The sequence below is a fragment of the Nyctereutes procyonoides genome, unplaced genomic scaffold (genome assembly GCF_905146905.1).
Source record: "Nyctereutes procyonoides isolate TBG_1078 unplaced genomic scaffold, NYPRO_anot_genome, whole genome shotgun sequence".
Lineage (NCBI taxonomy): Eukaryota > Metazoa > Chordata > Mammalia > Carnivora > Canidae > Nyctereutes > Nyctereutes procyonoides.
The window spans coordinates 20,437,212-20,464,299 of NW_026575142.1; the positions used below are offsets into that span (position 1 = coordinate 20,437,212).

The 27,088-nt window shown below is 37.4% G+C and overlaps 1 protein-coding gene across 2 annotated transcripts in view; it reads right to left on the reverse strand.

The window, feature by feature from the left end:
• CSRNP3 (cysteine and serine rich nuclear protein 3) overlaps positions 1–27,088 on the reverse strand; it is a 152,652-nt gene that overhangs the window by 61,859 nt on the left and 63,705 nt on the right. For both annotated transcript variants that reach the window (XM_055308285.1, XM_055308286.1), the window contains exon 2: positions 14,410–14,580. In XM_055308285.1, coding sequence (XP_055164260.1) covers positions 14,410–14,580 — 171 coding nt within the window. The remainder of the gene's footprint in view (positions 1–14,409; positions 14,581–27,088) is intronic.

A 27,088-nucleotide genomic window follows, 5' to 3' on the forward strand; every position in this document is an offset into this window, starting at 1 on the left:
CATATGTTTATTTACCACCCATGTGTTTGCTAAGTGTGCCAGGTGCTTGAGCAAGCATAGCCCTCCATCCTGCAATGGTTTTCCTGTTCACATGCCTTTCTCTTCCCTAATCCCATATTCTGAGTATATAAGTACACATCTTCAGTCCAATCGACCACATTATCTTTCCTCCCCCCTCTGTCTCCCTCCCTCCTTTCTTCCCTCTGCTTGACTTTTAAGTCTCAAGTTACTATCCATTTGTTCTAGTAAATTGTCCTTGATAACTGTTATAGAAAAATTTCCAGAAATACCTGCGCCAACACTTATTTCTCTCCTGATATTTACACAAAAGTCATGCTTTATTGATGTCCTGATGGTGCCTAGAGTTTAGGAGCCTAAGTCCAAAAGACATTGAACACTTGCTGTGACTGTTTCCCATAAATCCTATCTTGGAGTACACTCATAAAAGCTCTCACGTGTTTCCATTAAGATGGTCTACAGAAGAGCTCCACAAATGGCTGATGCTAATGAACCCATAGATGTTTTTAAAGCCTGATGTGGTCAATCAAAGGGGGGGGGGAGGCAGCTGCCAAAACGCCCCCTCTCTGCAGCCCTGAAACACTTCCCACAGGGAAGGGGGCCTGGCTGGGAGGTACCACAATGCCCAGACTTACCCTCTCAGTCATAACAATGTCAGCATCTCTTCCTCCCTGCGTTTTTTCTTGAGAAAGAAAACACTGCTCAGAAAGAGACCAATTCAGCCTCAAAAAAATCTAACAGGGCCAAGTTCTATCAACCACAGCATTTGAATACAAAGGTTTATGATATCAGTGCAAAAAGTTGTATGTGTGCAAGAATTAGCAAGCAAATGGAGCTTTGAACTCAATCCATGCACTCTTTATCGAGCTTCTCTCATTTAAAATGGAATCTGTGTGCTATTGGAGTAATTAGCAGTAGACTTTACTATATTTTCTAAATTGGAAACTGTCAGGAGATGTTTTCAGAAGTCTGAAAAGTGATGCTAGCATGAGAAAGATTGATAATGCTGTTTTCAACATTAATTACAGGAAACAATAGTATAAAAAAAGAAAACAATAGTATAACATACAGGATTCAGAGTCAGAATGATGCAAAGATCACAAGCTTATTAGCTTTGTGATTCTGGGCACCTACTTAAAATCAGCATCAGATGCTTCATACGTTGAGCTAATTAAGTAAGAGACCAATGTGAGTGCAGTTCCTAGCACTGAACATTTAATGAAAATTCAATAAATGCTAGTTATTACTGCTATGATTATTATTCTTAATCCTTAGAATTTTTTAGGACTAATGCTGGCAAGAATGATAAGTATATGCTGGAAAGTCTTCCTTCTGCAGCAGCCAGGATTGAATATTGTGATATCTTCTAAGTAATGCTCCACTGCCTAGACTAGGAATAGCAAACAGGTAAGATGGTAAACTGAAAATAGCTTTAAGAAGAATTTCCCTGGATTAGATAGGTTTATCATTATTATTACTATTATTAAATATAAAGCCTTTAGGAAGATATAGTCTAGGGCCACCATGCCCTCTTGTCATACACCTGGCTGCTTTCTCACAGTTATATCACTTCCTTGGATCTAAAGATCCAGGATTTACATCTGTTACCTAGATCTTTCCAGACTTCTCTCCCACTCTATCAAAAACATAACTGAAATATGTCTCTTTCCTTTGGTGACGTACTGTCCACATAGGCTGTTTTCTAGAATAACTATTAATAAAATTTGAGTTGTCCCTCATTGGAATCACCATCAGCACAGCTAATACTGTTTGGACCTTTACTAAATAGCAAGTACAGTATAAAGCAATTTGCCTTTATTCACTCATTTAAGCTACCATCAAACTTACAATGTAGGTAGTATTTTTTTTTTCTATCAGCATTCAAAGATGAGGAAGCCAAATATTAGAGATACTACATTATTTGCCTCTGAGTTGAAAATCTTTGATGAGAATCCAGGCGATTTCAGTCCAGACATCGTATTTTAGAATACTAGATAGGCCACGTATATGTAGATTTTAATAGTCATCCCAAAGGGATTACATTCATGATGAAACTTTCAGTCATGTGGTAGAAGATATTTCAGGACAGAAATGCCTCTTAAAATATACTGTCTAACCGCCTGCACAATCTGTTCACAAGCAGGGTTGACCTCACCAGTATTAAAACACAATTAGCACATAGATGAGACGAACACAGAAATTCAGTTATAAATAACATTTCATGATATCAAATGACCAATGACTTAAAAAATGTACCAGATAAAAAATTTCTGCGAATCCTTCATTCTTTTGTGACTTTCTTTAGAAATTTTCAGTTAGAATATTCCTTTGTGGTAATGAGATGTTCCAGAGTGTTTACTTACACATTTTAGCTAAGGATAGCCTTGAAAATAATTTTTAAAAATCATTTAAGTATCTGAATATTCTACTTATTTCTCCAAAAGTTCTCTGCCAACAGACCAACATATATCATCATTTATTTTTACTCGGTCCTATATTATTAAACTGTCTTTTTTTATAGTTCTAATATACTATGCTTTGAGTATTTTATCTACTTAATCAAGACATCCTAAAGCAAATCAATTAAAATAATTCACATGATTTTCACTTATTTATGTGGAAATCACAAGGTAAAATCACCAAATGGAATAATCTGTTGGACTTGTACATAGATATTCCAACTGTACACAAGCATAAACATTGAAAGATATCCTCAAATACGATATAAATAACTCAAGCATAAAGGGTTTTCAGTAGCATATTATATTCAGAGGGAAGAAGGATTACCTGAAACTCATGCAAATTACCATACCTTGAAAACCAATCTATTCTCGCATTTTCCAAATGAAGAAGCAGGTTAAATGATTTAACTACAGTCAGAGCTGCTTGTAACAGAACTAAGACTATATTGGCTCCTTGGTTGTGGATTTTCCAATTATAACAAACTGAAGAAATTTGCAATAGAGTCCCATTTTCACAAATTCAACTGATGCATTAGGGAAAGAAAAATCACAGCAAACCTAAACATTTTTCTCTCACAATGGCTCCCAAACACAAGCAACTCCTTCGCTGAAGATCAGCTAAAGAAACAATATCCTACCTTAACATCACAAGAGGGGAAAGGTCATGTGGGACTAGCTGTATATATAGCGTAACAGTGGATAGTGCATTTTATAAGCACAAGAAGCAATTTCTAACGATAATTTTTCTAAATGTCACTGTACATCCTAGAGCCTAACACCTGGGGAGGATACAGCTCTCTACATTTTAGGATTTAGGCAATGAATGTGTGTGAAGGGATTTCGGGGAAACATTTGGCAATATCACTTGGCTATCACTGTGGACAAGATGAAGACTCTCAATGAATATATTAAATTTAGTTCTACTTACTGACCTCATTTGGCCTGGAAGTTTCTAATGTGCTGCAGCGCTCTTCAGCCTTTTCCTGTTAGGAATACAATGCTAAGCAAAACAAGCACACAAATATAAACAAATATATAAAAATATACAAGTATAAACAAATATACTTAGGCACCTGCGTGGTTCAGTTGGTTGAGCATCTGACTCCTGATTTTGGCTCAGGTCATGATCTCAGGATCACAAGATTTGAGCTTCATGCTGAGCATGGAACCTGCTTGGGATTCTCTCTTTTCCTCTGCACCCCCACCCCCTACTTGTGCTTGCTTGCTCGTGCTCTCACGTGAATGTGTGCGCGCGCGCTCTCTCTCTCTCCTTGACTCTCAAAGAACCAAACCAAAACAAATACACTATAGAATAGTTCAAATTGTGCTATGTACTGTGAAGGGAAAAAAAGGATGCTGAGAAAGTGAATGGTGAGATAATCTATAGACTTTGATCTCTAGCAAAAGGTATGTAGAACTTGTTAAAAATGATAAAATATTCCAAACCTCCAGAAATAATATGTACTTACTATCTATATTAAAAAAAGATTTTATTTATGTATTCATGAGAAACACAGAGAGAGAGGCAGAGACATAGTCAGAGGGAGAAGCAGGCCCCATGCAAGGAGCCTGATACGGGATTCGATTCTGGAACCGTGGGATCACGCCCTGAGCCCAAGGCTGATGCCCAACTGCTGGGCCACCAGGCATCCCTTACTATCCATATTTAATGGATGTTAGTATTTTACCATATTTACTTCAGATTGCTAATTTAAAATATAAACAAAAGCGAGGAAGTACGGGTAACCACCTACCATTCTTACACTCTTCATCTCACAGGTACTGATCCTTACATTGCTGTGTATCATTCCTTCCTATACATATTTTTACTTCTATAAAATATAGTATTGTTCTGTGTGTTTTCATTACTTAAGTGTATCACATAGAGTTTTGCAACTTACATATATCACTTAGCAGTACATACATGTAAACTTGATTATTCAGTTCAATATGTTATTCAATTTATGATTATATGAGCAAACTACAGTTATCCAATCCTATATACTGATGCACAGTTAATCTTTCTTTTAACTTTCATTATGGGGTTTGCTAGGTGATTGAACCATCTGACACTCACACTGGCATTGTGGGAGTTCCCGCATCAGCACATGCTTGTCAATATGTGATATTGTGAAACATTAAAATCTGATGATTTGATACATGTAATATGGTGTCTTCTTTCAATTTTAATTTCCCTTATTATTAACAGAACTGAACATCTGTTCAGAATTGTATTAGTTCTCTTTTCTGTGTCTTATCTATTCATGTTCTCTTTTTTTATTGCATTGACTCTTCTTTATTTTTGTAGGAGTTCCTTTTATATTCAAATATTAATTTCTTATCAGTTAGTGAATTGCAAATATTTTTCCAGTCTGCAGCTCATCTTTTTCTACAGCTTTTATAGTATACTTTGTTTTTTTACTTTTAGGTTTTTAGTTCATTGGGGATTAATTTTCATGTATGGTATGAGGTAGGGATCTAATTTTATCTTTTTCTTTTAGAGAGAGAGAGAGCACATGTGCTCAAGAGCTGGGAGGAAAGGACAGAGGGGGAGGGGGAGAGAGAATCTTCAGCAAGCTCCCCTCTGAGCCCAGAGCCTGAAGAGGGGCTGGATCTTACAACCCTGAGATCATGACCTGAGCCAAAATCAAGAGTCAGATGCTCGACAGACTGAGCCACCCAGACAGACGCCCCACTAATTTTATCTTTTTTAATGTGACTGGCCAGTTGTTAAAAGGTCATTTATTAGAACAATCTCTCCTTTTCCAACTCATCTTCAGTGTCCTCTGTCACATACCAAACTACCATTTAAATGTGGGTTTGTTTCTAAGCTCTCTATTTATTCCATGTGCAGTCTGAGTTAATTTTATGTGTTTTAACTATTGTAGCATTTGAGGTATTGAAATCTCTAAAGGTCAGCATGCTTTCCCTTTTCCTTATTCTTTTTCAAAATTTTACTTGGTCATTTTTTATTTTATTTATTTTTTTTAAATGGGATTTTTTTTTTTTTTAATTTATGATAGTCACACAGAGAGTGAGAGAGAGAGGCAGAGACATAGGCAGAGGGAGAAGCAGGCTCCATGCACCGGGAGCCCGACGAGGGATTCGATCCCGGGTCTCCAGGATCGCACCCTGAGCCAAAGGCAGGCGCCAAACCGCTGCACCACCCAGGGATCCCACTTGGTCATTTTTTAAGCCCTTGACCCTTTCACAGGAATTTAAGGATAAATTGGACCTACATGCTTTTAAAATGTATTATGCAAAATGTTAATTATATAAAAATATAGAGTAATATATATATATTTTCAATCTCATTTTCTCTCTCTCACTCTTTTTTTTTTTTTTCTGGGTTATTTAAAAGTAACTCCAAGATAGCATTTTTCACTGTAAAATTTAATCTCTAAGAGATGAAATATACATCTCTAAGAGATGAGAACTTTGGGCCTGCCTTCCTTGGATGGGTGATCATGGACAGCTCCAGGAAAGAGCTGATATTTAAGCTGAACCTGAAGTATAAAGCGACAGTCATGCAAAGACTGTCCCAGGCAGGACCTTAGGGCAAGAAGAGTTTGTTAGGTTACACTTAAAACTAATATTACACTGTATGTTAACTAATTAGAATCTAAATAAAAACATTAAAAAACAAACTGACTCGGGACTCTTGGGTGGCTCAGCGGTTGAGCGTCTGCTTTCAGCTCAGGGCGTGATCCTGGTATCCCGGATAGAATCCCACATCGGGCTTCCTGCAGGCCCTGCTTCTCCCTCTGCCTATCTCTCTCTCTCTCTCTCTCTCTCTCTCTCTCTCTCTCTCTCTCTCATGTCTCTCATGAATAAATGGATAAATCTTTAAAAAAAATAACCTGACTCAGTGTGACTGAATTTTAGAGATGAAGGGAAGATTGAGAAGGGAGGTTGGGGAGGAATGCATGGGCTCAATCATGGGGCTGGATAGGGTTTTGGAGGCCTCAGTAATGAGAACATCCGAAAGCAACTTAAGGATTTAAGTAGGGAAGTGAGAGCCAATGCACTCCTGCAGAGAGATAACACTGAGGCTCCCACACGAGAGGAAGCAGAAAACAGCTGGAAGACTCCTACAGGAGTCCAGGAGAGAGACAAAAGTCAGATGTCCTTGGGTGGCAACACAAATGGAGGTAAGTGGACAGATCAGAGGCATATTTATAGAACACATGACTGGGGGAGAAAAAGCAAAGAAGGGAACAATAACAGAATTTTTGATCATCTGGAATAAGGAGCTAAGTCTGACGTTACCATTTATTAAGGCTAAATCTGAGGTCTTGATGCTGAATTTAAACCAAATCAAACAACAACTAAAGGAACTGTATTTATATAATGTCAGTGATCTGACTTGGTAATGCCTTTTTTTTTTTTTCTTAGCCGAATCAAAGGATGGTGAAGGTGAAAGCAACTCGGACTCCCTCAAGTGTGTTATACAGCTACTGCATAAAGAGCTGCACGGCATCCAATTAAACAGTGATATTTCTGCCTGGGAAAGCTATATATAAGCAAATGAAACCAGAAAGGTACATGTTAGGAATACATAATTACAGTCAGACCCTATTTAAAACACGGTTCACCATTACATGTATTTGGATATAATAACTGCTAAATCAAGATCCTGATATATCACAATGACACCCATCAAAATCATAAATTACAGAGTTAGCTTGTAAATTGGTATTTATTTCCACTAATGCCCATGCCCTTATAAAGTCCTACAATAAATGCATTATTTTTTTTCCTCTGTATGGTTTAGTTGTACTAAAAAAAAAAAAAAAAAAAAAGACCACTCTTTACAAAGCTGTTATTTATCAAGCCTTTAACAGTAATTGAACTTGCACCAGTCAGCACTGAGAAGAGCACAAGCGTAAGCTCTGTAAATCTCCAGAAATCACCAGTAACTACCTTGTGAAACAGAATTCGGGCAGTGGTGGACGCGTGCTTTAGTGCTATTAGGCTGTGAGTTTCTACGGAAGCTGAATCATGTCTCATTGACTTTTATATTTCTAGCTCCTACTACTTGTGCAGTGAATGGCAAACAGCACGTGTTTAATAAGCATCCATTCATTCACCCATTTATGGAAATATTTATTGAATGTTTACTAGAAGCTGGGCATACAAAGACCCATTTCCTGCCTTTGATGAGCTTATACTCATTCCTTCAAAACTCATTTTGAGTGCCCTGCTTAAAGGGAGAAGGACAATTATTGAAGGCAGGGTCTACAATGATGAGAAGGAAAGGTCTGCTGTGGATGAGGTAGCAGGTGGAGTGACACAAGTCTGACACACTCTGCGCTGTGAAGTGGAGAGAAAGCCGACTGGGGGCACCTAGCAGGATGGCAATGAGGCAGTCCTGAGCAGCTGAGTCTAAAATGCAGTGTTTTTTTTTTTTTTTTTTTTTTTGCCATTTTCTTTAAAACTTCTTTCAAGTTTTCAGATATTTGAATAAAAAGGGAATATGGAGTGAAGAATATAGGAAGAAAATGATTAAAAGCTCTGGCCTCCAAATTAAAAAACAAAACCCAAAAAACCCCAGAAATAATGGAGCACATGGTAAAGGGTAGGAAGATAGGTAAAAACAAGAGGTGGGGAAAACAAGATGAGGTAAAAAAAAAAAAAAAGTGGTCGGGGAGGAAGGACATGGAAGGAAAAGGAGTTGTGGTCTGAGTTCAGAATACTGGAATGTGATATTTTGGTGGTAGAGCTGTCGCAGTTTGTAACAATACACTGGGTAAGGCTGTGCACATGAGCAATTGAATGGAGTGGAGGTAAAGGACATAAATAAGATAGAAATAAAGACTTCAGAATAGAGGTGGTCAGGGAAACATGAGGCTAGTGGTTCAGTGAGCCCTCACGTGGCTACTGACATGATGGTTTGGGGGGAAATCCTGGGATGGAAAGAAGACACAAAACCGCGGTCAAAATTTGTGAATGTTGGCAAAATACCAAAAGATTCAGGTAAAGAGCAGAGTAAAATGAGAGACTTGGTAAAGTTTTCATGGAGAAAAATATATTTGATGTGAATCTTAAAGCAGATACAGAACTTCATAGACACTGGGAGGCAGAGAAGACATTTCAGCCCGAAGGATGGTCTCAATAAGGCCAGAGGAGGCAGCAATGGTTAACCATCTCTGATTCATCATACCGGCTCTCTCAGATTTCTCAGATGAAATGATCTGAAAACAATTCCATTGCATTGGAATTGGACTTTACGGTGCATTCAAATGAGTATTTTCTAAAGGGACCACTGACTCGTATCTATCATCCTCCACTCCAAATTATATCCCATATTACCATTTCCCCAACCAACTAAATACCTGAAGATTCGACTGGCCCATGTCTGGTGTTCAGATAGGGACACTGACCTAGTATAAGTACATCTGCAACCGGTTCCAGGTCTGATCTGACAAGGGCCATCCTAACTGGTCTTCAACGCAGGAGATGCAGACGATCTGGAAATCTCTTAATAGTAGATTTTTTTTGACTTACGCTGCTTACTTTTTCTTACTTGGTCTCTGATCTAACTTAAGATACTTTTTGATCCTTGTTCTTAGAATCATATTATCACAGAGCTAGGAGATTTTGAGGGTCATGTGACTCCACCTCCTGCTTAATCAAAGGCTTCCCTTAAAACTCCTGTGTTGGGTTCCTGCTTGAACATTCCTCCATGGTTTGAAAAATCAAAGGTTCAGAGGTAGATTGCTACGTTTATCTTTGGCATAGGAAGTTCCCAAAGTAAACCACAGTGCTGGGTAGACATGACCTGCCCCCACATATTTAAGTTGTATTTACCACTTGTATTCTATCATTTTGTCACATCTGAAAGCACCGACCTCAGAACCTGGAATATAAGATACACTCTATTCGTTGGAACTGAATCTAAATCTTCAGTGCATTTTAACTGCTTGCGTAAGAGAATAGGTATGTTTTAGTCAAACTTCCAGTACAAAGTATCGTGGCAAAATCTGTTTTCTGTGGATTCTTGATCTCTAATCCCATTAAGAAATGTGTAGTCAGTGGGAGGGAAATGACATTGGAGAAACAGTCTGACTCGGTTGCACATGGTAGCATTATTTTTGCCCTGTGTGGGCTCAGAGAGGAAAGGGAGGGAAATAAAGAAAAGAAAGAGGGAGGGAGGGAAACACAATCTTAGCCTTCGGGTAAATTAAGAATACATCTCTGAATGGTAATTTCTACTTTTAAAAAATGGTTACAATAATAGCTTCTAGTCACACAACAATTTTGGGATATCAAATGAACCCAAGAATGTGAAAGTGATTTGTCCATAAGAAAATAGTATCCCTCTTTATATAAGACATCTACTACCTGCTTCCACGTGCAGTTTAGAACTATCCTTTTACCTCTTGATATTTTTACTTCCTGAATTCTCTACACTTATTTGTAGAAACCTGTTTCAGGAAAAATAATGTGTTGCTTTTGGGGGGATGTTTCATCACACAGCTTCTCATTACTTGTGTGAAGCGCCAAGAACCTTGAGAGGGCAGGAAAAAAATCCTTCCTCTCTAGCTTCACTGCAGCTTTCCTTTCGACAGTGCTCCAGTACAGGCTGATTGGCTATAGAACCACAGGGATTTGATGAAACAAAGCGTTCCACAGCAATACAGAATCCAGATGCTTCTATCTCAAGGGAAGTACAAGATATGACCTTGGTTGATCGTTGGTAAGCATGCTAGTTGCCTAGCAAAACTCAGAAGTCCGTGGAAAAAAGGCATAATTCCCTTATTGATTTATATTTTGAAGCTTTCACAATGTGATGCGCTGCAAATGGAGTATCCTTACAGAAAGCTTAGAATAGCATGGAATTTTTTACTACCACAGCTGCTGACACGTACCAAACAATCTTATCAATGCCTGTATCTGTAATGACAACAAAATGTTATGCTACACAATATGTCTATGCCTATAAAGCACTGAGAACGTGGGATATTTTTAATTTGAAAGATGAGCTCATGATGGGTGAGATTTAAATAACCACGTTTAAAAAAATCTCAATGTGAAACTAAATTTGGTTTCCTAATGCTACACAAATTTGATAAGTCATCAAAAATCCTTTACTCTAAGACAGGTTTTTTTTTTTTTTTGAAAGTAGAGATAAATGCTAAAGAAACAGAATTCACCAATAATAACATTCCTAAAAATTTATATCCATATTCACATGCAGATAAGACCACTGCGGCTAAGTACATACTTTAATCGAGATGAAAAAAAAACCCAAACATTTTCTAAAAACCTGTACATAAATTTTTGGACAAGTGAATAATCTGAAATGCATTTCTAGAAACAAGAAACTCTTTCAACTACTCTTCTCACATCAGTTAACATCCTCAGGTCTTTCACACAAAAAATATTCTAGGTAGAATTTTTATCTCTTAATTCTGTGCTTTTCCCTCCCATTTTTTTTCCCTCTCCATAACATGAATACAGTGAACTAAGCAGACTATTTATTGAAAAGGGTACTTTTAAATTAAATTAATCATTTAATTATCTCTAAAAATTATGAAAAATCTGTCAGATTTCATTTAATACAGTTAAATCAGCAATTTAGTAAACTAACACATTGCCAACTACCACTGCTAATAAATGATGAGCTGAATGATTTTGAGAATTTCTTTTTTTTAATATGTATTTTAATTTTTTTAAGATTTTATTTTTAAGCAATCTCTATACCCAATGTGGGGCTTAAACTCACAACCCGAGATCAAGAGTCAGGCACTCACATTTTGATGACTTGTTGGACATCATAAAATATGTCTGTTTTCTTTAATAAGAAAAATCATTCTGTTAGACATAACTTATAAAAGTTTTTACTAGTTAGCTGCAGTATTGCATGATTTAGCTGATTATGCCATTTCAAACTGCTGTCCACATACATAAACACAATTTGAACCAAAGTCATCATTTTAGTTTAAATTTAAAGCTTTTTTTGTTGTGGGAGACATAAAATATCAACAGAGATGAAAATTAATAAGTATAGAATTTCATCCATCTGTTTAATACCTCAGAAAAATCAAATCATTATCAGTGCTTAGACGGTTATACCATTCCTCGCCTTTACACATACATCGGTTTTCCCTGATGGTATAGGTAAAATTTTATATTCGTTTTTCCTTAACATTATCTCATTAACATTTTACATAATTGCCATAAGGTCTTCAGAACTATCATGAAAATCAATTGTGTAAGTCACTATGACTTAATGGAGCATTTCCCTGCTCCTAAACATCTTATCTTTCTCTTCCCCACCTCCAACCCCCATTTTTTTAACCCCCATTTTTGGTACTACCACTAATCACCAACATTTTCACTTCTGCAGTTTTTTTCTTGTTTTCGATGTTTCATCCTTTAGGTAAACCATCTGAAGTACAGATTTATGAATAATATTGTGGCTCTTGTATTAACCAAGTGCTTTGTGAATTTCACTGTCATTAGTCACAATGTACGTACATGTGATTTATACTGTGACTTTCTCCGACAGTCAGGTATTAGTAGTTTTATTGGAGAGAAGAGCGCTAATTTCAGAGATGAAATTTCTGTGACTTCATACTAATGGAAGCCCATTAGTATTGTTTTAATCTGCATTGTTATTATTATTGTTAAATGCTTTAAAATGTTTGCTAATCATATTTCCTATTGTGTGGATCGTCTTTGGGGGTTATCTAAAAATTCATGTGTTTTTTATTAAATTAAATATAATAAATAGTATATTTATATATCATAAATATTTTGCAGTGTGACTTTGTTACTTCAAAGCTCAGATAAAAAAATAAAAATAAAAAAATAAAAAAAACAAAGCTCAGATAATGCTCCTACCAAAGACAAATAAGCGATATCCCCATAATTTGATTAAAAAAATTATTTAATCCATCTGGCTTATGTTGTGAGATGTGTATCTAAATTACTTCTTTCTCAAACTCCAACACCACAACCATTTATTAAATATTTTTTCCTTTGTCATTGCTCTGTAGTGCTCTATTCTTATATATTAAACATATATAACATGTTGAGATTTTTCTATATTTTCCTGGATCTAGCCCAGTATCAAAAAAGATAAATTATATTATTTTCTATTATGATTTGGGGTCTGGAATGACTTTTCAACCTTTATAGCTTCTTTTTAAAAATAAACCTACATTCTCATTAGCTTATTTTCCCAAATAGATTTTTGTCATTCTATTGCCTTCTAAGAAAACGCAGCTGAGAACTTTATTGACATTATGCTTATATGTATAGATTAATGTGGAAAGGTTTCATAATGATTTTTATATCCAGAAACATAACTTATCTCTTTACTAATTCATCTAATTCTTTTATAATTCACATTAAACATTTTAGAGATATGTCCAATATTATACACATAAGGAGTAGCATGAGGTAATGGAAAAAAGCAGACTATGAAGTGAAACACACACATATACATATGTATCTAGGCTCAAATCGTGTGTGATCTTGGGCAAGGTGCTTAGCCTCTCTGAGCCTCGGGTATTTCCTCTTAAACTGAAGGTAATGGTACCTCCAGAACTGATAAAAAGAGTAGGGATAATGTATATAAAGCTTTTGGAGCATTTATGTATCCAATAAATGTTAGCTATGATCATAATTTTCAATATAACATGTTCTTAGTACTTAGCATTTTACAAAGTTGTTTCATGTATATTATCTCACTTGCTCTGTTGATTCTCATGAAACTCCATCAGATGATCATGTTGTTGCTATTATCACTCTTCATATAAGACCAAATAGGCACACATGTATCTTCTTTTAAATCAAAAACACAAGCTCACCTCATATCATCATGACATATATAAATGTATTTGTAGATCTCCCACATTACACAATAACCATGTCCCTGAATATTTTATGTTTTTTTATCTGCTATGATCATTGTAATTGCCCTTTCATTATATTTTCTATTAGTTTTGCCTGTTTAAAGGAATGCTTCTGGTTTTAGTATGTTTGTTTCATACTCATCAGTTTTATTGAGATCCTTATTACCCTTTAAAACTATTGATAATTCTTTTGGTTTTCTGGGTGGTCACATTTCCAAAATTAATCCTAAGTTACAGAATCATATATTAATAAAATCAGCCACTTAATTGAAAATTGGAGAAACGAAGACTCGTTATCCACTATGGTATCAAGATATAGTAAAATCTTCCTGTGGGAAACATAAATTTAAGAAGATCTTTTAGCTATTACTAATCTACTTCTTTTAGCTTGTAGATTGTATTACTTTAAGAATTTTTCTCATCAGTCCTGCAAAACTCATAATACCTTTCTTGACAGGAAAGGCTACCATTAGAGTGTGGCAGAAAAAGGAATCAATGAGAAGGCATACATCTCTTTTTTATCTTTGTGGGCTTTAAATATTATTCTTGAGGATAAAGGATAAAAGAATGAGCAGAAAGAAGTACCAACTGCATGCACTTGCATACTTGGAAGAGTTTCGCAGCTTCCTCGTCTCTTCATACATGGTTGGCAAGCTCTTTCTCATCATAACCTTGACCTTCCACTCCCAAATACAACCATTTTCTCCCTCATCCCCCCCAATATGTTTTCAGCTATGAGAGGATACATTTTTGTGCCTAGACTAGTCTATCCCCATCTACTCTCAGTAGGATTCTTCCTTTAAAAATTATTAATAATAAAATACTATTTTTTCATTGAGTCAGTCGGTTAACACCATCAAATAATCCATTGCCAAAAGCAGTCCAAATAAATCTACTGATGCCTGAAAGATGTTTCATTTTTACTTAATCATGTTTTGTTTTTATATCAATTACAAAAACAAAACAGAACTAGTAATAAGGGTTTAAAAAAATGATCAAGATGACATTTATTTTCACTGCCGCATTAGATGACAACCAGCTTCTGGTATGGTTTCAGTACTCACGGGGAAAATGATTAGAAGTGGATGGATTGACACTGTCCCCACTGTCAGCACTTTCACTGCTGGAAACTTCATCATCTGATTCCCGCACAGAGGAGCAGGGTGAGGAGCCGTCAACTTCTTCAAACTTCCTCTTTAAAATTCCACTCATAGCTGCGGCGCTGTCACATGTACCTGTAACAGGAACGGGAGCAACGAAGCATTGAAATATTTGACCGCTAGATGTGTAGCCAAGGTCTCCAGAGTCGTTTTTGTGTGTGTGTGTGTGTGTGTGTGTGTGTGTGTTTTAATATATGAGCTGAGCCTTTCCTTGAAAAGATCACTAAGCAGTTTTTTAAAAAATATTTTCAAATTAACAAAAACTAAATTAAATTAAATACGAGCAACTATTTGGTTACCAAAATGTGCTTTTTAAAAAGATGCAGTTCATTTTAGTGTAATGTCTCTATTTTTTTGTTGTTGGCAAATTGAGAAAATCCACCTGAACCCATGAAATTCTGTAACGAAAAAAATGCCAATATTTCCTCAAAGTCCTAAATGTTTCTTGCCTTATACAAAATTCCTCTGAAAGAAACACAGATAAGTATGCAAAAACTTCATAGTCTGAGTTTTAAAATGCAAGAACCTAATTAGCCGAACACAACAAAGCCTATGAAATCAGTTCTAAATTTTAGGGTGTTTCCATTTCAGTACTGCAATAAGATGAGATGTGTTCCCAGGACACCTGGTTACTGAAGCCCTTGCCACGGTTTCAGAAACTTCCTAAGGCTATTTACCTGAGAGATGGTGTTGAGTGGGAAGAGGGATGGGTGGGAGTGGTTTCTCCTAAATGCTTTCTCTAGGATGAATGGGCTTTCCTCTCTCCTTGGGCTGCCCTTTCTTCACCTTCCCCATTTACCTTGACGTATGCATAGTCAGCTAAAGAGCATAAACTTTCCTTGCAGTGTAAGGATATTTCGGGGAATTACCTATATATAAATTAGCTTATATATATATATATGTATATATATATATATGTATATATATATGCACATGGTCTTACATTGCTAAATTAGGTTAACTTCCATCTCATTTATGTCAGCTGATTTTAACTCTCATTTGAGTTCGTGAAACCATTCTCTCATTTTCCTGCCAGAGTGTAGCCATCAGTCCTGTTGACTGAGAGGAAGCAAGACTTAAAACTATTCTAGATACTGCCCTCAGACATCTCTGAAATTGCCCCACTCCTTCTCTGTGCGGATCACACAGCAAGCAGTCTGCTCGGTCCTTCAGCTGAGCCAGCTCTCCAAGGTCTAATTCTGTAGTTCTTAAGTGGGCTACTTGGATTAGCAGCATCAGCATCACCTGGGGGGGTGGGGATTGTGAGAAACGCAAATTCTTGGACCCCACTTCAGATCTACTGAATCAGAAACTCCCAGGAGGCAGTGCCTAGCACTCTGCATACTCAAATTGGAGGACCACTTGTCTCGTTTCCAGTCTGCTCTTCAGCAGCTCCCTTCCTGGGCTCTTCCTTCCTTTGGGTGTCCACATACCAGCCCTTGAGTGACATAACTCAGTACTGAAAACCTGGCCAAAATCTCTTCTTTCGCCATCCCCTGTGTGATTTCTCATAAAATTAAGTAGAGTACCAGATGTCTCATAAGTATTTATCATTAATTTCAATCTACTCATCTAAGTACATGTTGAGTAAGTGGTATGTATATGCTTGACTCCTTGAGTGGAGTAGATGATACAAAAGGGAGTAGAACATGTTACCTGCCCTCAAGGAGCAAATATCCACTACGCTGGTTTCATCCCACTGAGAGTACTCCCAAATTCATGTTCTACTGCCTTGTGTTACAAATCCACATCTTTTGCATGACTTATATTAACAATGCAGGTAACTGATAGCCATATAAAGATATTGCAATGTCCACTCTCTGAGAATAAAATCTCTATTCTGACTCTGATTTTTACCACTATTCAAATTAGCATATTATTTTCTCTATCTTAAAGAGTGTGAAATGCATAAAATGTTCATGCATATCTGAGCAGGGTAAGAGAAAAAAAGATATTTTAAGTAAAGTTCTTGAAATAAAAGTAGGACAGGATATAAATTTTAAAATGGTTCACTTCAAACAAGATGCAAAGTAATTCATGAGGGAGAGACTCCAAGACACAAAGTAATACAAGATGGAAACCCATGTTTAAAAAGTACATTTTTATAATAAGATATTGCAACGAGAACAGTTAAAAACCATACCCTTAAGCTCTATTTCCCCATTCCATCACTCCCAGCATCTTTAGGAAAGGCAGATTTCTCAAGAACCAAGGACATTCAATTGGACCACAGAGAACCGTGTTCCAATATTGTAAAAAGTGGTACTCAGTACTCTTCTTCTCAGGAATAGGAAGGGAAAGTTTTGGAGGGATGATAAGGAAAGTGAAAAATCTCTCTTTCTTTTTGTTATCACATTTGGGACTGGGAAGCAAGGAAGTTGCAGGTTAGATACAATTTCTGTCTTCATCTTTGAGATTGAAAGAGCCTGAGCTAGACACAGATCAAAAGAAAGAAGGGGCATCTGACCACTTAGTTTGGGATTAGTATGTAAGCTGGAAATCAAAAATTCAAATAATTACAGAGGGCCATAACCTTAACATATACCCATGATATTGGTTAAGTGCTGAATTTAACCAGTATTATTAAATGCAGCAAGCAAACATAGAATTTGTTTAGTTCCATTGCCTTTAAAAAGTACTTATGTGAGTGCAACAAGACGTCACAACAGATTATGAGAGTCAAATGACCCATTGTTTATAGGAATATAACCACTCATCTAAATCCAATGGTGGAGTGGTAAAATGAGCATGTGGTTTTCTTCTACATCATCTACACTATCTCACTAGGGAGGAAAGAATATAAGAACTCAGGGGGAAGGCCCTGTTAAGAAAGTAGTTGTATATACCTGGTTTTTTTGCATCATATATTGGTTTTCCTAGAATTTCAGGATGACAGTATGTGGCTAGTTAGGTACAGATGCAAGTGAGTAGAATGAATGCCTGTCTTATGGCTGCCACAGCTCCTTAAATATACACTTATCATATTTTTGTTCCTAAAGATGAGACATAATGAAACTTCTTGGATATGAAGCCAATGAAAAAGTGGTCAACATTTCAAACTGGCTTTATATAGCATCAAAGCCCAGAGAACAGAAGATAAATCTGGACAGGCATTAATTTGTTCTAAATATGAGAAGCTGAAAGTCTAAGCCTCAATAACAGCCATTTTAACACAGCTACTGTTTTCCAATTCATGAAACATATGCTAGTCAAGAGCGTCACCATTTCTCATTTGGACTAGGACAAGAGCTTCCTAATTATTCTCTCCTATCTACTACTGTTTGGTTTCGATGTGTTTTCCAGGTTGCAAGCAGAATGATAAATCTAAAATGCAAATCTTATCATGTCAGTCTACAGCTTAAAACTCTTAAGTGGCTTTGGATTGTCTTAGGATGAGTTCAAAATCCTTAAAATGGCTTATAAAGTCCTTAGCAATCTACTTTGGCTAACCTTTTCAGCGTCATTTTGAGCCATTGCCTTGTCGTCACTATTTTAGCTCTCATAATCTTTCAGTTTCTCCAACCTGCCATTTCTCCCTGGCCTACAGGCCTTTTGATATACATTCCTTCCAATCTCCTTTTTAATTTATTTTCCCATAGCACTTACCACCTTCCAAATCCATGTTACTTATTTATATATTTGATGTTTATTGCTGACTATTTTCATCCCTTGCTAAGAGATACAAGGGCAGGGATCTTTGTCTTCTTTACTATTGTACCAGTGGTCTAGAAACAGTACCTTATATATATAGGTGTTCAATAAATATCTGTTGATGAATGAATGAAACCCTTCTATACTTTAATTACTTTATCAATCTCTGTTTACTCTGCTAGACTGAAACTCCACAAAACAAAAAGCATGCTCATCTCATTGACCATTCTATCCCTCCTAACAAAATATTGAATGAGAATCAAAAGGAAAGATGAAATTGACCTCGAAACGTCATACATTTTTTTTTTTTGCTTGCAAGTAACCCAAAAGCAAATTCTAGCTAACTTAAGCACACAGACATCTGTTGGAAAAATACTGAACTAGTTCATGCCATCTAAGATCGAGCTGAAATCCAAAATTAAAGAAAGGCAGGAATAAGGATAGCTTCTAGGATTATGACTGTAGATATTCCTTGATCTTTCCTCTAGAGCACCACCATCACCGTCAGCAAGTTTGAGCCCAGCAACTTCTGTGTCTCACAGTTTAAAGTTTCAAGGGGTAAGAAACATTTTAGCCCATCTTGGGTCAGGGGTCAGCTCTTTGATCACTCAGCTGCATGGCCAGAAGGCAAAGAGCCACTCAATTAGGTACTACTCCAGAGAATCTCACTTGGAGGCCTGAATAAGTTCAGTTGCATTTCAAAGCCAATGTTCTCTCCTTGTCTAAGAGACACTGATTTATCTTCTTTTTTCATTTATTAGTATAGTCTATGAATTCTCCACTTGGACAGCTTCCCCTTTCCCTGCACCCTCATGCCCTTTCTGTTGCCAAATTTAATTAATAACCACTTCATTATAAAACTCCAATAAGCATCTTGTGATCTTGGATAGCCACTATTCTTGACTAACATATACTATCGTTCTTAAATTTTTATTAAATGTAACCATTGCTCAGAAGCCTCTGAGCACATTTAATGAAAAAGTAATAGAAAAGTAATGTTTTCAAATCTCTCCACGCACAAAAAAAATACCAATGAACTACACTAGATGTTTTACGGTCATAAGTGCGTTTCTTTTGTTTCGTGCATTTCTGGAAAAAATTATCAGAAGCTAGAAGAATGCAGACTGAAGTAACTGGGAGAGCTTCGCTAAGAATGCCAAAACAAGAAGCTGGATAGAAATGTACATTTTAATGCATTTGGAAGAATGACTGAAACTAACTTTGGGTATTTGTTGGGATCTTGTTCATATCACTCTCTTCTGACAGTGTAAAAATCTCATAGATTTCATAGGTGGCTCATTGAGTTCTTGTCACCCCACTTATATTCATCTAATGTTTAACCCCATTTTCTTCTTTTACTCTGTCCTTATTTAATAATGCTTTGCTCTGTATTGTAAGGAAATTATCACAGAAATATGCCTTAAGAATATCATCAATCCCCAAATTCTGAGGAGTGAGTTATCTGATTTGTAGAACCACTCTATGGCTACCAGGTTTAGCAAATAAAAATACAGAGCACCCAGTTAAATTAGAATTTTAGATTAAAAAAATCACCTTCAAGATATATTTGTACTTATTATTTGTTGTTTATCTGAAATTCAAATGTAACTAGGCATCCTGTATTTCTGCTGACAACCCTAAGGGGAGCACTTGCCTCTTGAGAAGAAAGAAGAATGACTATGAAATGAACAAAACCATCCAAATAAGAAATGCCACTTATCAACTGGAGCTACCAAACATGAATATTTCTGGGCTTTACCAATCAGATGAAACTCAGTAAGTAAAACTTGAAAGGTTATTAGGGTGAATCATGAGTTTATCAAACAAATGAAAAAAGGTGGGGAGGTTGGTAGTGGTTAATAGGTTAAGAACAGGCTTGGCCTATCACTGGTGCAGGAAGAAGTGAATTTAAAAGGAAGTAATTCTGGCATGGCAAGAATTTCCTTCTATGAGAAGGAGGAGGTCTTTTAGTGAAATGCTGTCTCTTCTCTGGCCAGGTGGAAAAAAAAAAAAGAGTGGTGAGCTCTGAGTTCCCAGTTCATCTGACCTGGTAGGCCCTTATTCCATGGAAGCTGCTGAGACCATAAGCCTTACATGGTATCCTCTGAGGTAAAAAAGGGTTGCATCTGGAATCCCAACGTTCACTTTTTCCTTGGGGCCTGGGTTTATCCTTCACATTACTTCCCTGCTAGTTTTGTAGTTAACAGAAGTGAGGCTCATCTTTAACTGCAAGGGTCATTCACAGGGACATGTGGTGTCTTGGTGATGTGCCATACATCAAGGGGCACGTTACCTTGCATTACAACATGACAGGGAGGACATTTCTTCATGATTAATCAAAGAACTAAATCACTTATTTTATGATCTCATCAAATTCTTCCAACAGGCACTAAAAGCTAAAAACCATGATAAAATTCTACTGCAAAGACTTCGATAAGATAAGCTTGCTTGCTTCAAACAGTGATGGGCCTGGGGCCCAGGAAACACCAATGTTAGGATTAAACTGCATAGAAAAAACAAACCTACTTTTCTTTACTTTCTCTCAGAATGGAAAGCAGTTTTGATGTTTCTTGTGGTTGCCTCACCAGATTAATGATGAGCTGAGCAGCACTGCAAACAGGTTGACGAAAATACCGGTGTGTGGCTCATCTGTGATAGCAGGTGGGAAAAGCCTAGCTGGCAAAAGCAAGATTATTCACAATGTCACACTTCATCAGCCAGATTGTTACTGGGCCAGATAGAGGATGAAGAGGACAGTTGCTCAATTAATGGTGTATAGGTTTTATTCCAATATTTAAGAAAGCAGAGATTAGCTAAGAAAAATCATACTGTGTTATTTTGAATTCTTTGGCGTGATACCTTTAGTTATCCAGATGTGTTCCTATCGGGATATGATCTTAATCATATTAAATGTATTAAATCCTTTTCATCCCCAATTTTTTTTAAGCCACGAGTTTGAGTAATCTGTGATTTTCTGCCCTAATACTGACATTACAACTGCCCTGACACTAACTAGTCTGTTAATCAAACACTGATTGTGGACTAAAGTCTCTGCGAAATAAGAAAAGTCATTACTTTAAGAAGCTGGCATCAGATGCTATGCCTTGAACACTTATCACTCAACATGTCCTCAGAACTGTGCAGCTCTCTTATTAAAAAAAAAGAGGGGATATCTTCTTCCACAATATTAGGACCATTTCTGATTTAACCCATTTGGCAAGACATGCACATATCTGCCGCCAAGAGGATAGGGATTTGGCAACCATCTCACAAGGTAGCATCCTGCAAGGTGTTTCCACGGGGCACCTCCAATGTGAAAAATGCTGCTGGTGGCTTGCCAACAGGAGAAGCGCAAGTTGGCCAAATACACCTCTCTTGCCCAGGTGCCTGCTTCGGCCAAGAACCCCAGGGGCACGCCTGTCTAATGAATATTTTTGTTGGAGGAATGATTGCAGGGTTCCCCAATTATGTATGAATTCCCTGTGCCAGAGTTGCCCGTGACCTTGAGTTAAAGGTCTGAGTCACTTTATGTGCTTGGGATCTCAACATTTTTGCAGCTTGCCGATTTGCAGCTTGAGAATTTGATGAAAGAAATGAATGCTTTCCATAGGGGAAAAATAGGGCACATAAGCACAACTGCATGCCATCAATCTGTGGACTCTGTGGTTAAGAACCTCTGCTCGGGTGATTTACACCATTTCCCTAGCTTTGGTGGATCTCCAGAAACTGGAGAAGTGATTCATTGCGAATATTAGTTCAAAGTATCAAAGAAGTTTGAGAATCTGTTGCCTCTTATTCCTTTTACCGACAGGGCCATCTACTTCCTAGGGCAAGGGTCCTTCCAGCTCTCGGTTCCTTCTGCTGTTGCACTTAGCCTAATCTCAAGGGCCCAAAGGCCTAGTCTCAAGGCAGACATTCCATACCAATTTTAGGGCTTGCTTTCTTCATTCTTCTCTTGGCTCTGCCACCTACTTCTCTAAGACAACCATTGCGAACTGACCTCCTCTGGAACTTTGTGGCTTGGTAAATGGTTCTAGGTTGCAGTATAATCTCCTCAAAATAGCATCTGTCTTGGGGAAATTGTAGTTAGATTGCCTTGTTCCATTTATATAATACCAGTCAGCCTTTAGTGAGCACCTATTATGGGCTAGATCCTTTGCACCTATTCTCTGTATGCAATTGTTTTCCGAATTTTGCAAGGCAATCTTAACAAGGGAAACTAAGATTTCAGAAATCTAGATAATTTTCCCAAGAAGTCTGACCCAATCTTTCTCTGAAAAGTATTCCGTGACCAGCACCACAGTGTAGGTGAAGGGACCTCTCTGCACTGACAGCATGTGGTACTTATCAAACTCTACCATAATTACTGGCTTACCTGCCATTCTCTCACACTTGACTGTCAGGTTCCTCATGGATTGAATATGTACTCAAGTGCTTGCTCAGTAAATGAATGGTCATCAATTTGGAATCTAATCCTGGATCAGCTACTAACAAATGGTTTAATTTTAAGTAAGAGAATTACCTCCTTGGGTCTCGATTTCTACTTGTATCAAAATAAGGGGCAGACATAACTGCTAAGAATAGGCTCTGATGCAATATATTCCCCATACCTGGTAGTGAATGATAAAAGCCATGGCCTCCATCAAAGGCAGGTGCCTCTTAAATTTTTTTTATTTATTATTTATGATTTATGATAGTCACAGAGAGAGAGAGAGAGAGAGGCAGAGACACAGGCAGAGGGAGAAGCAGGCTCCACGCACCGGGAGCCCGATGTGGGACTCAGTCCTGGGTCTCCAGGATCGCACCCTGGGCCAAAGGCAGGCACTAAACCGCTGCGCTACCCAGGGATCCCGGCGGGTGCCTCTTAATTCTCCATACCCTCTTCCCTCACTATATGGAAATGACAAAGACCTAAATTGACTCAGGCCCTGCTGATAAAGTCCTTGCTGATCAATGGCTCATCTACCTACTAGTGGTAAAAGTGATCTTTTTTTTTTTTAATTTTTATTTATTTATGATAGTCACAGAGAGAGAGGCAGAGACACAGGCAGAGGGAGAAGCAGGCTCCATGCACCGGAAGCCTGATGTGGGATTCGATCCCGGGTCTCCAGGATCGAGCCCTGGGCCAAAGGCAGGCGCCAAACCTCTGCGCCACCCAGGGATCCCTAAAAGTGATCTTTATGACTCTCTGGCTGGGGGACCCCAAGAAGCTTCCCACGTTACCTGCCATTAAGATTAGTACCAATGTAAGAAAGACAGAACTTGATTTTTAATGCCTCTTCACCCTAAACATTGATCACTAGTTAGTATTTGACAAGATGGCCCCAGAATACATGTGAACTAGAAGCCAAAGTCCTCTCCTAAAGTTCACCTCCAGGTTAACTCTTATACTTAGCAGGAAGAGAGAAAACAAACCAAGAACATGATAAAGCTTTTAAAACTGTTGAAAATTGATCAAGTGCCCATTGTAAGCCTATTTTTCCTACTCTAAGAAAAGTGCCAATGAAAAATTTATTTTATGTGCTTGCTATTAAGACTAAAGAACAGTACTTAGCCTGATTTCTTGGGCGAATAGCAAGACTTACTGCATTAAGGAGAAAAAAAAAGACCTCACATAAGTAGAGGAATTTACAATTATTACTGCAAGACTGAAAGACATCTTTTTTTTTTCTCCTTAGCACTTAAGAAGTTTCTCTTCAGTCTTTTAGAAAGCTTCTGATTAAATAATAAAGTAGACAAGCCAGTGTAGATCAAATGGTATTTAAGGGGTAGGGGATGTGATATCCTTTTCCACAAAAGAATCAGCAGAATAGTCTGAAGGGAAAGGAACTTTGAAAACATTTTCTTCATAAAGTAGTCTAAAGTGGATATCAGGGTAATATATGGCCATGCTTTAAGACTATACCCATCCAAGCACTGGGATCCTGCCAGAGATACTGTGCAAAAAATAAAGGAGACTTTAAAAATTAGAATAAATTGAAAAAAGTACTTTGAACATTCTTTAAAATGAATCCCCACCTTAGGCAAGATATAGATTTTTACTACCTTGGGTACAGAACAAATTTTTCAACCATGCAGCTAACATTGCATTAAGGAGCAATTAGTTCAAATGATATAGAGTATAAGATTAAATATCTGGGCTCTAAAATCTTGTGAAGGTTTGACTGGCACTGATTAAAACTGGTTCATAACAGAAGTCCCATCAAACTCCTGCAATCTTCTAAAAGTTGGAAACTCACTACTTAGAGAAGTTCCACCAAGTCTTACAAAAGCAGAGAGCTGTGACCCTCCTCCCCTTCAATTTATTCAACATTTGTTACCCATGTATATTTATCAAAAAGCACTTCTAGGAATGCTACCGAATTTCTTTTGGAAAACCTTATGACTACATCAGTTGATACAATATTTCTAAACATCATTCTGGTCTACAGGAACTTTAAAACAGCAAACCTGTGACAGAGAGATTGTTTCATGAATCAGAGAAATTAGCACTTTTAACTCATTAGTTAGAATCAGACTCTTTATGCTGCATAACACCATTGGATCAGCAAACATTTCTTGGGTACCTAATATGTGCCAGGTGCTCTGCGTAATTGAAAAGTCCATAGTCTATGGATGAGACAGAAATTCTGGATGGAACTGAGGTGAATGACTAATATCTCAGTTGTAGGCAACATGGAAATTTGGAAAAGAAAAGTAGAGCAAAGGCACATAGATGAACATTTTTAAAGCAATAAAGGATATAAAATGAGAGCTCATAAAAGTACATATTGCCACAACATATGTGAGGATTTTTGTGGAGGCTGTGCTTCCAGTTGGAAAGATTCAAGGTATCTATGAAGCCACATATAGCTTGAACTTTGATGACTGGTGCCTGCCTTCTCTACTTGCTGCATCTGAATAGAAAATGGTACTAGGGAGGTATAATCTCCGATAAACTGCTCATGGATTTCTGTTTTTGGAAAACAAGTCTCTTCCTCATCTGCTGAAATCGAAGATGTTCCCTCAAGAGTCTTTGTAACTACAGGCTTAAGCTGAACTTGCCTTATCAGCAGCACCAGGGGATCAACTCCTATGATTGATAGGAATATCATTTATAAGGTTCTTATTATGTGCCAGGCATGCATCGTCATTTCATTTTCATAAAAGAACATAGAGATGATGTACCCCACTGTGCAGATGAAGATGAGGCTTACAGATTTCAAGTATCATGTCTAAGGCCACATGGATTTGAGGGGCAGACCATGTCTTGGAAGTGACACAGGGTTGGAATTTAAACATTAGCTCCTAAGCACTATCCTCTTCAGTTTCTTCACACTCTTCTAACTTTGAACTCATCTACCCAAGAAACTACATAATAAAGACATTTACCCATCAAGAAAACAACACACTATTTTCCTGGTTGTTTAGTTGTTCATGAATTCCCTTAATTTATAAATCACTATTGGATTGAAAAAAATTACCCAGGTTTGTTGAAGTAGTTCTCAGGCTCTTTAAAATGCTAATGTGAAAAAGAAGACCAGAATAGGAAGCTTCTTCCACCCTCTACACCCCACCTCAGTACTTTGGACTAGCTCTCATTCTTACAGAGCATCTTTGACACTAAGTTCATGGAATCAACATTCCTTCACATCTTCAGAGTGTATGAGAAGACCTATTCACCTAGTGGAAATGGGAAGGATGACAGTAACTCCAAAGTGTCTGAGAGGGATCCCTGGGTGGCGCAGCGGTTTGGCGCCTGCCTTTGGCCCAGGGCGCGATCCTGGAGACCCGGGATCGAATCCCACATCGGGCTCCCGGTGCATGGAGCCTGCTTCTCCCTCTGCCTATGTCTCTGCCTCTCTCTCTTTCTCTCTCTGTGACTATCATAAATAAATAAAAATTAAAACAAAAATTAAAAAAAAACAAAGTGTCTGAGAACAGTTAACATTAAAAAAAAATCTTGTTTCATATGCACCAAAAGATGGACCATATAAAAACATAAAGCCTCTTGTCATCAATGGCTGTGACCCCTTTAGAGTGAACCAATGCACTGCATGCTAAAGTGGCACTGTTGGTCAAGGAACCAGTTTCTGGCAGAGCACTACTTGTAGTTACTTTTGCTTTCTCTGAGAGACTGCAGATAATTAGATGTAAACACGAACACCTCATGAATGCACTTGAACTTCCATTTAGCTATAGCTTTACTCAGCATGACTATCGATAAAGATGGCAATGAACAGTTATTGGGGCTAAATGAACATTTTAAATAATAAGTAGTCCCCTTTACTTGTGAGTTTTAAAATCATCTGTGCTTTAAAATCATTATTATTTTTAGGGATACCATTTAATTTAATTGTATGATTTTTTTTTTTGTCCCTATTGGACAAAACAGGTTCAAATTCCTGCTGATGGGGATCCCTGGGTGGCGCAGCGTTTAGCGCCTGCCTTTGGCCCAGGGTGTGATCCTGGAGACCCAGGATCGAATCCCACGTCGGGCTCCCGGTGCATGGAGCCTGCTTCTCTCTCTGCCTATGTCTCTGCCTCTCTCTCTCTCTCTGTGACTATCATAAATAAATAAAAATTAAAAAATATATATATATAAAAAAAGTTTAATAAAAAAAAATTCCTGCTGATGGTAAAATATGCCAGATTCTCATTGTAGTAACAAGAACTGGAGTTCAAACATGATTTTCAATATCCTGAATATAAGACAAACTAAGATTTTTTTTTTATGTTTCTGTGCTTACTATACCATGTATGTGCACATGTTGGAAGTTCAGTATATAGGAAAAGTATGGAGGGATGTTTATCTCCCTCCCTTTGCCTGAGAAAGCCTAAAAGACTTAGAATTTAATGTAAAACAGAGTGCATACACTTCATTTTTAAATTGCTCTCAGATGAAGAGCAATTACTATTAAAAATAATAAGTAGAAATATGAGAAAACAGTAA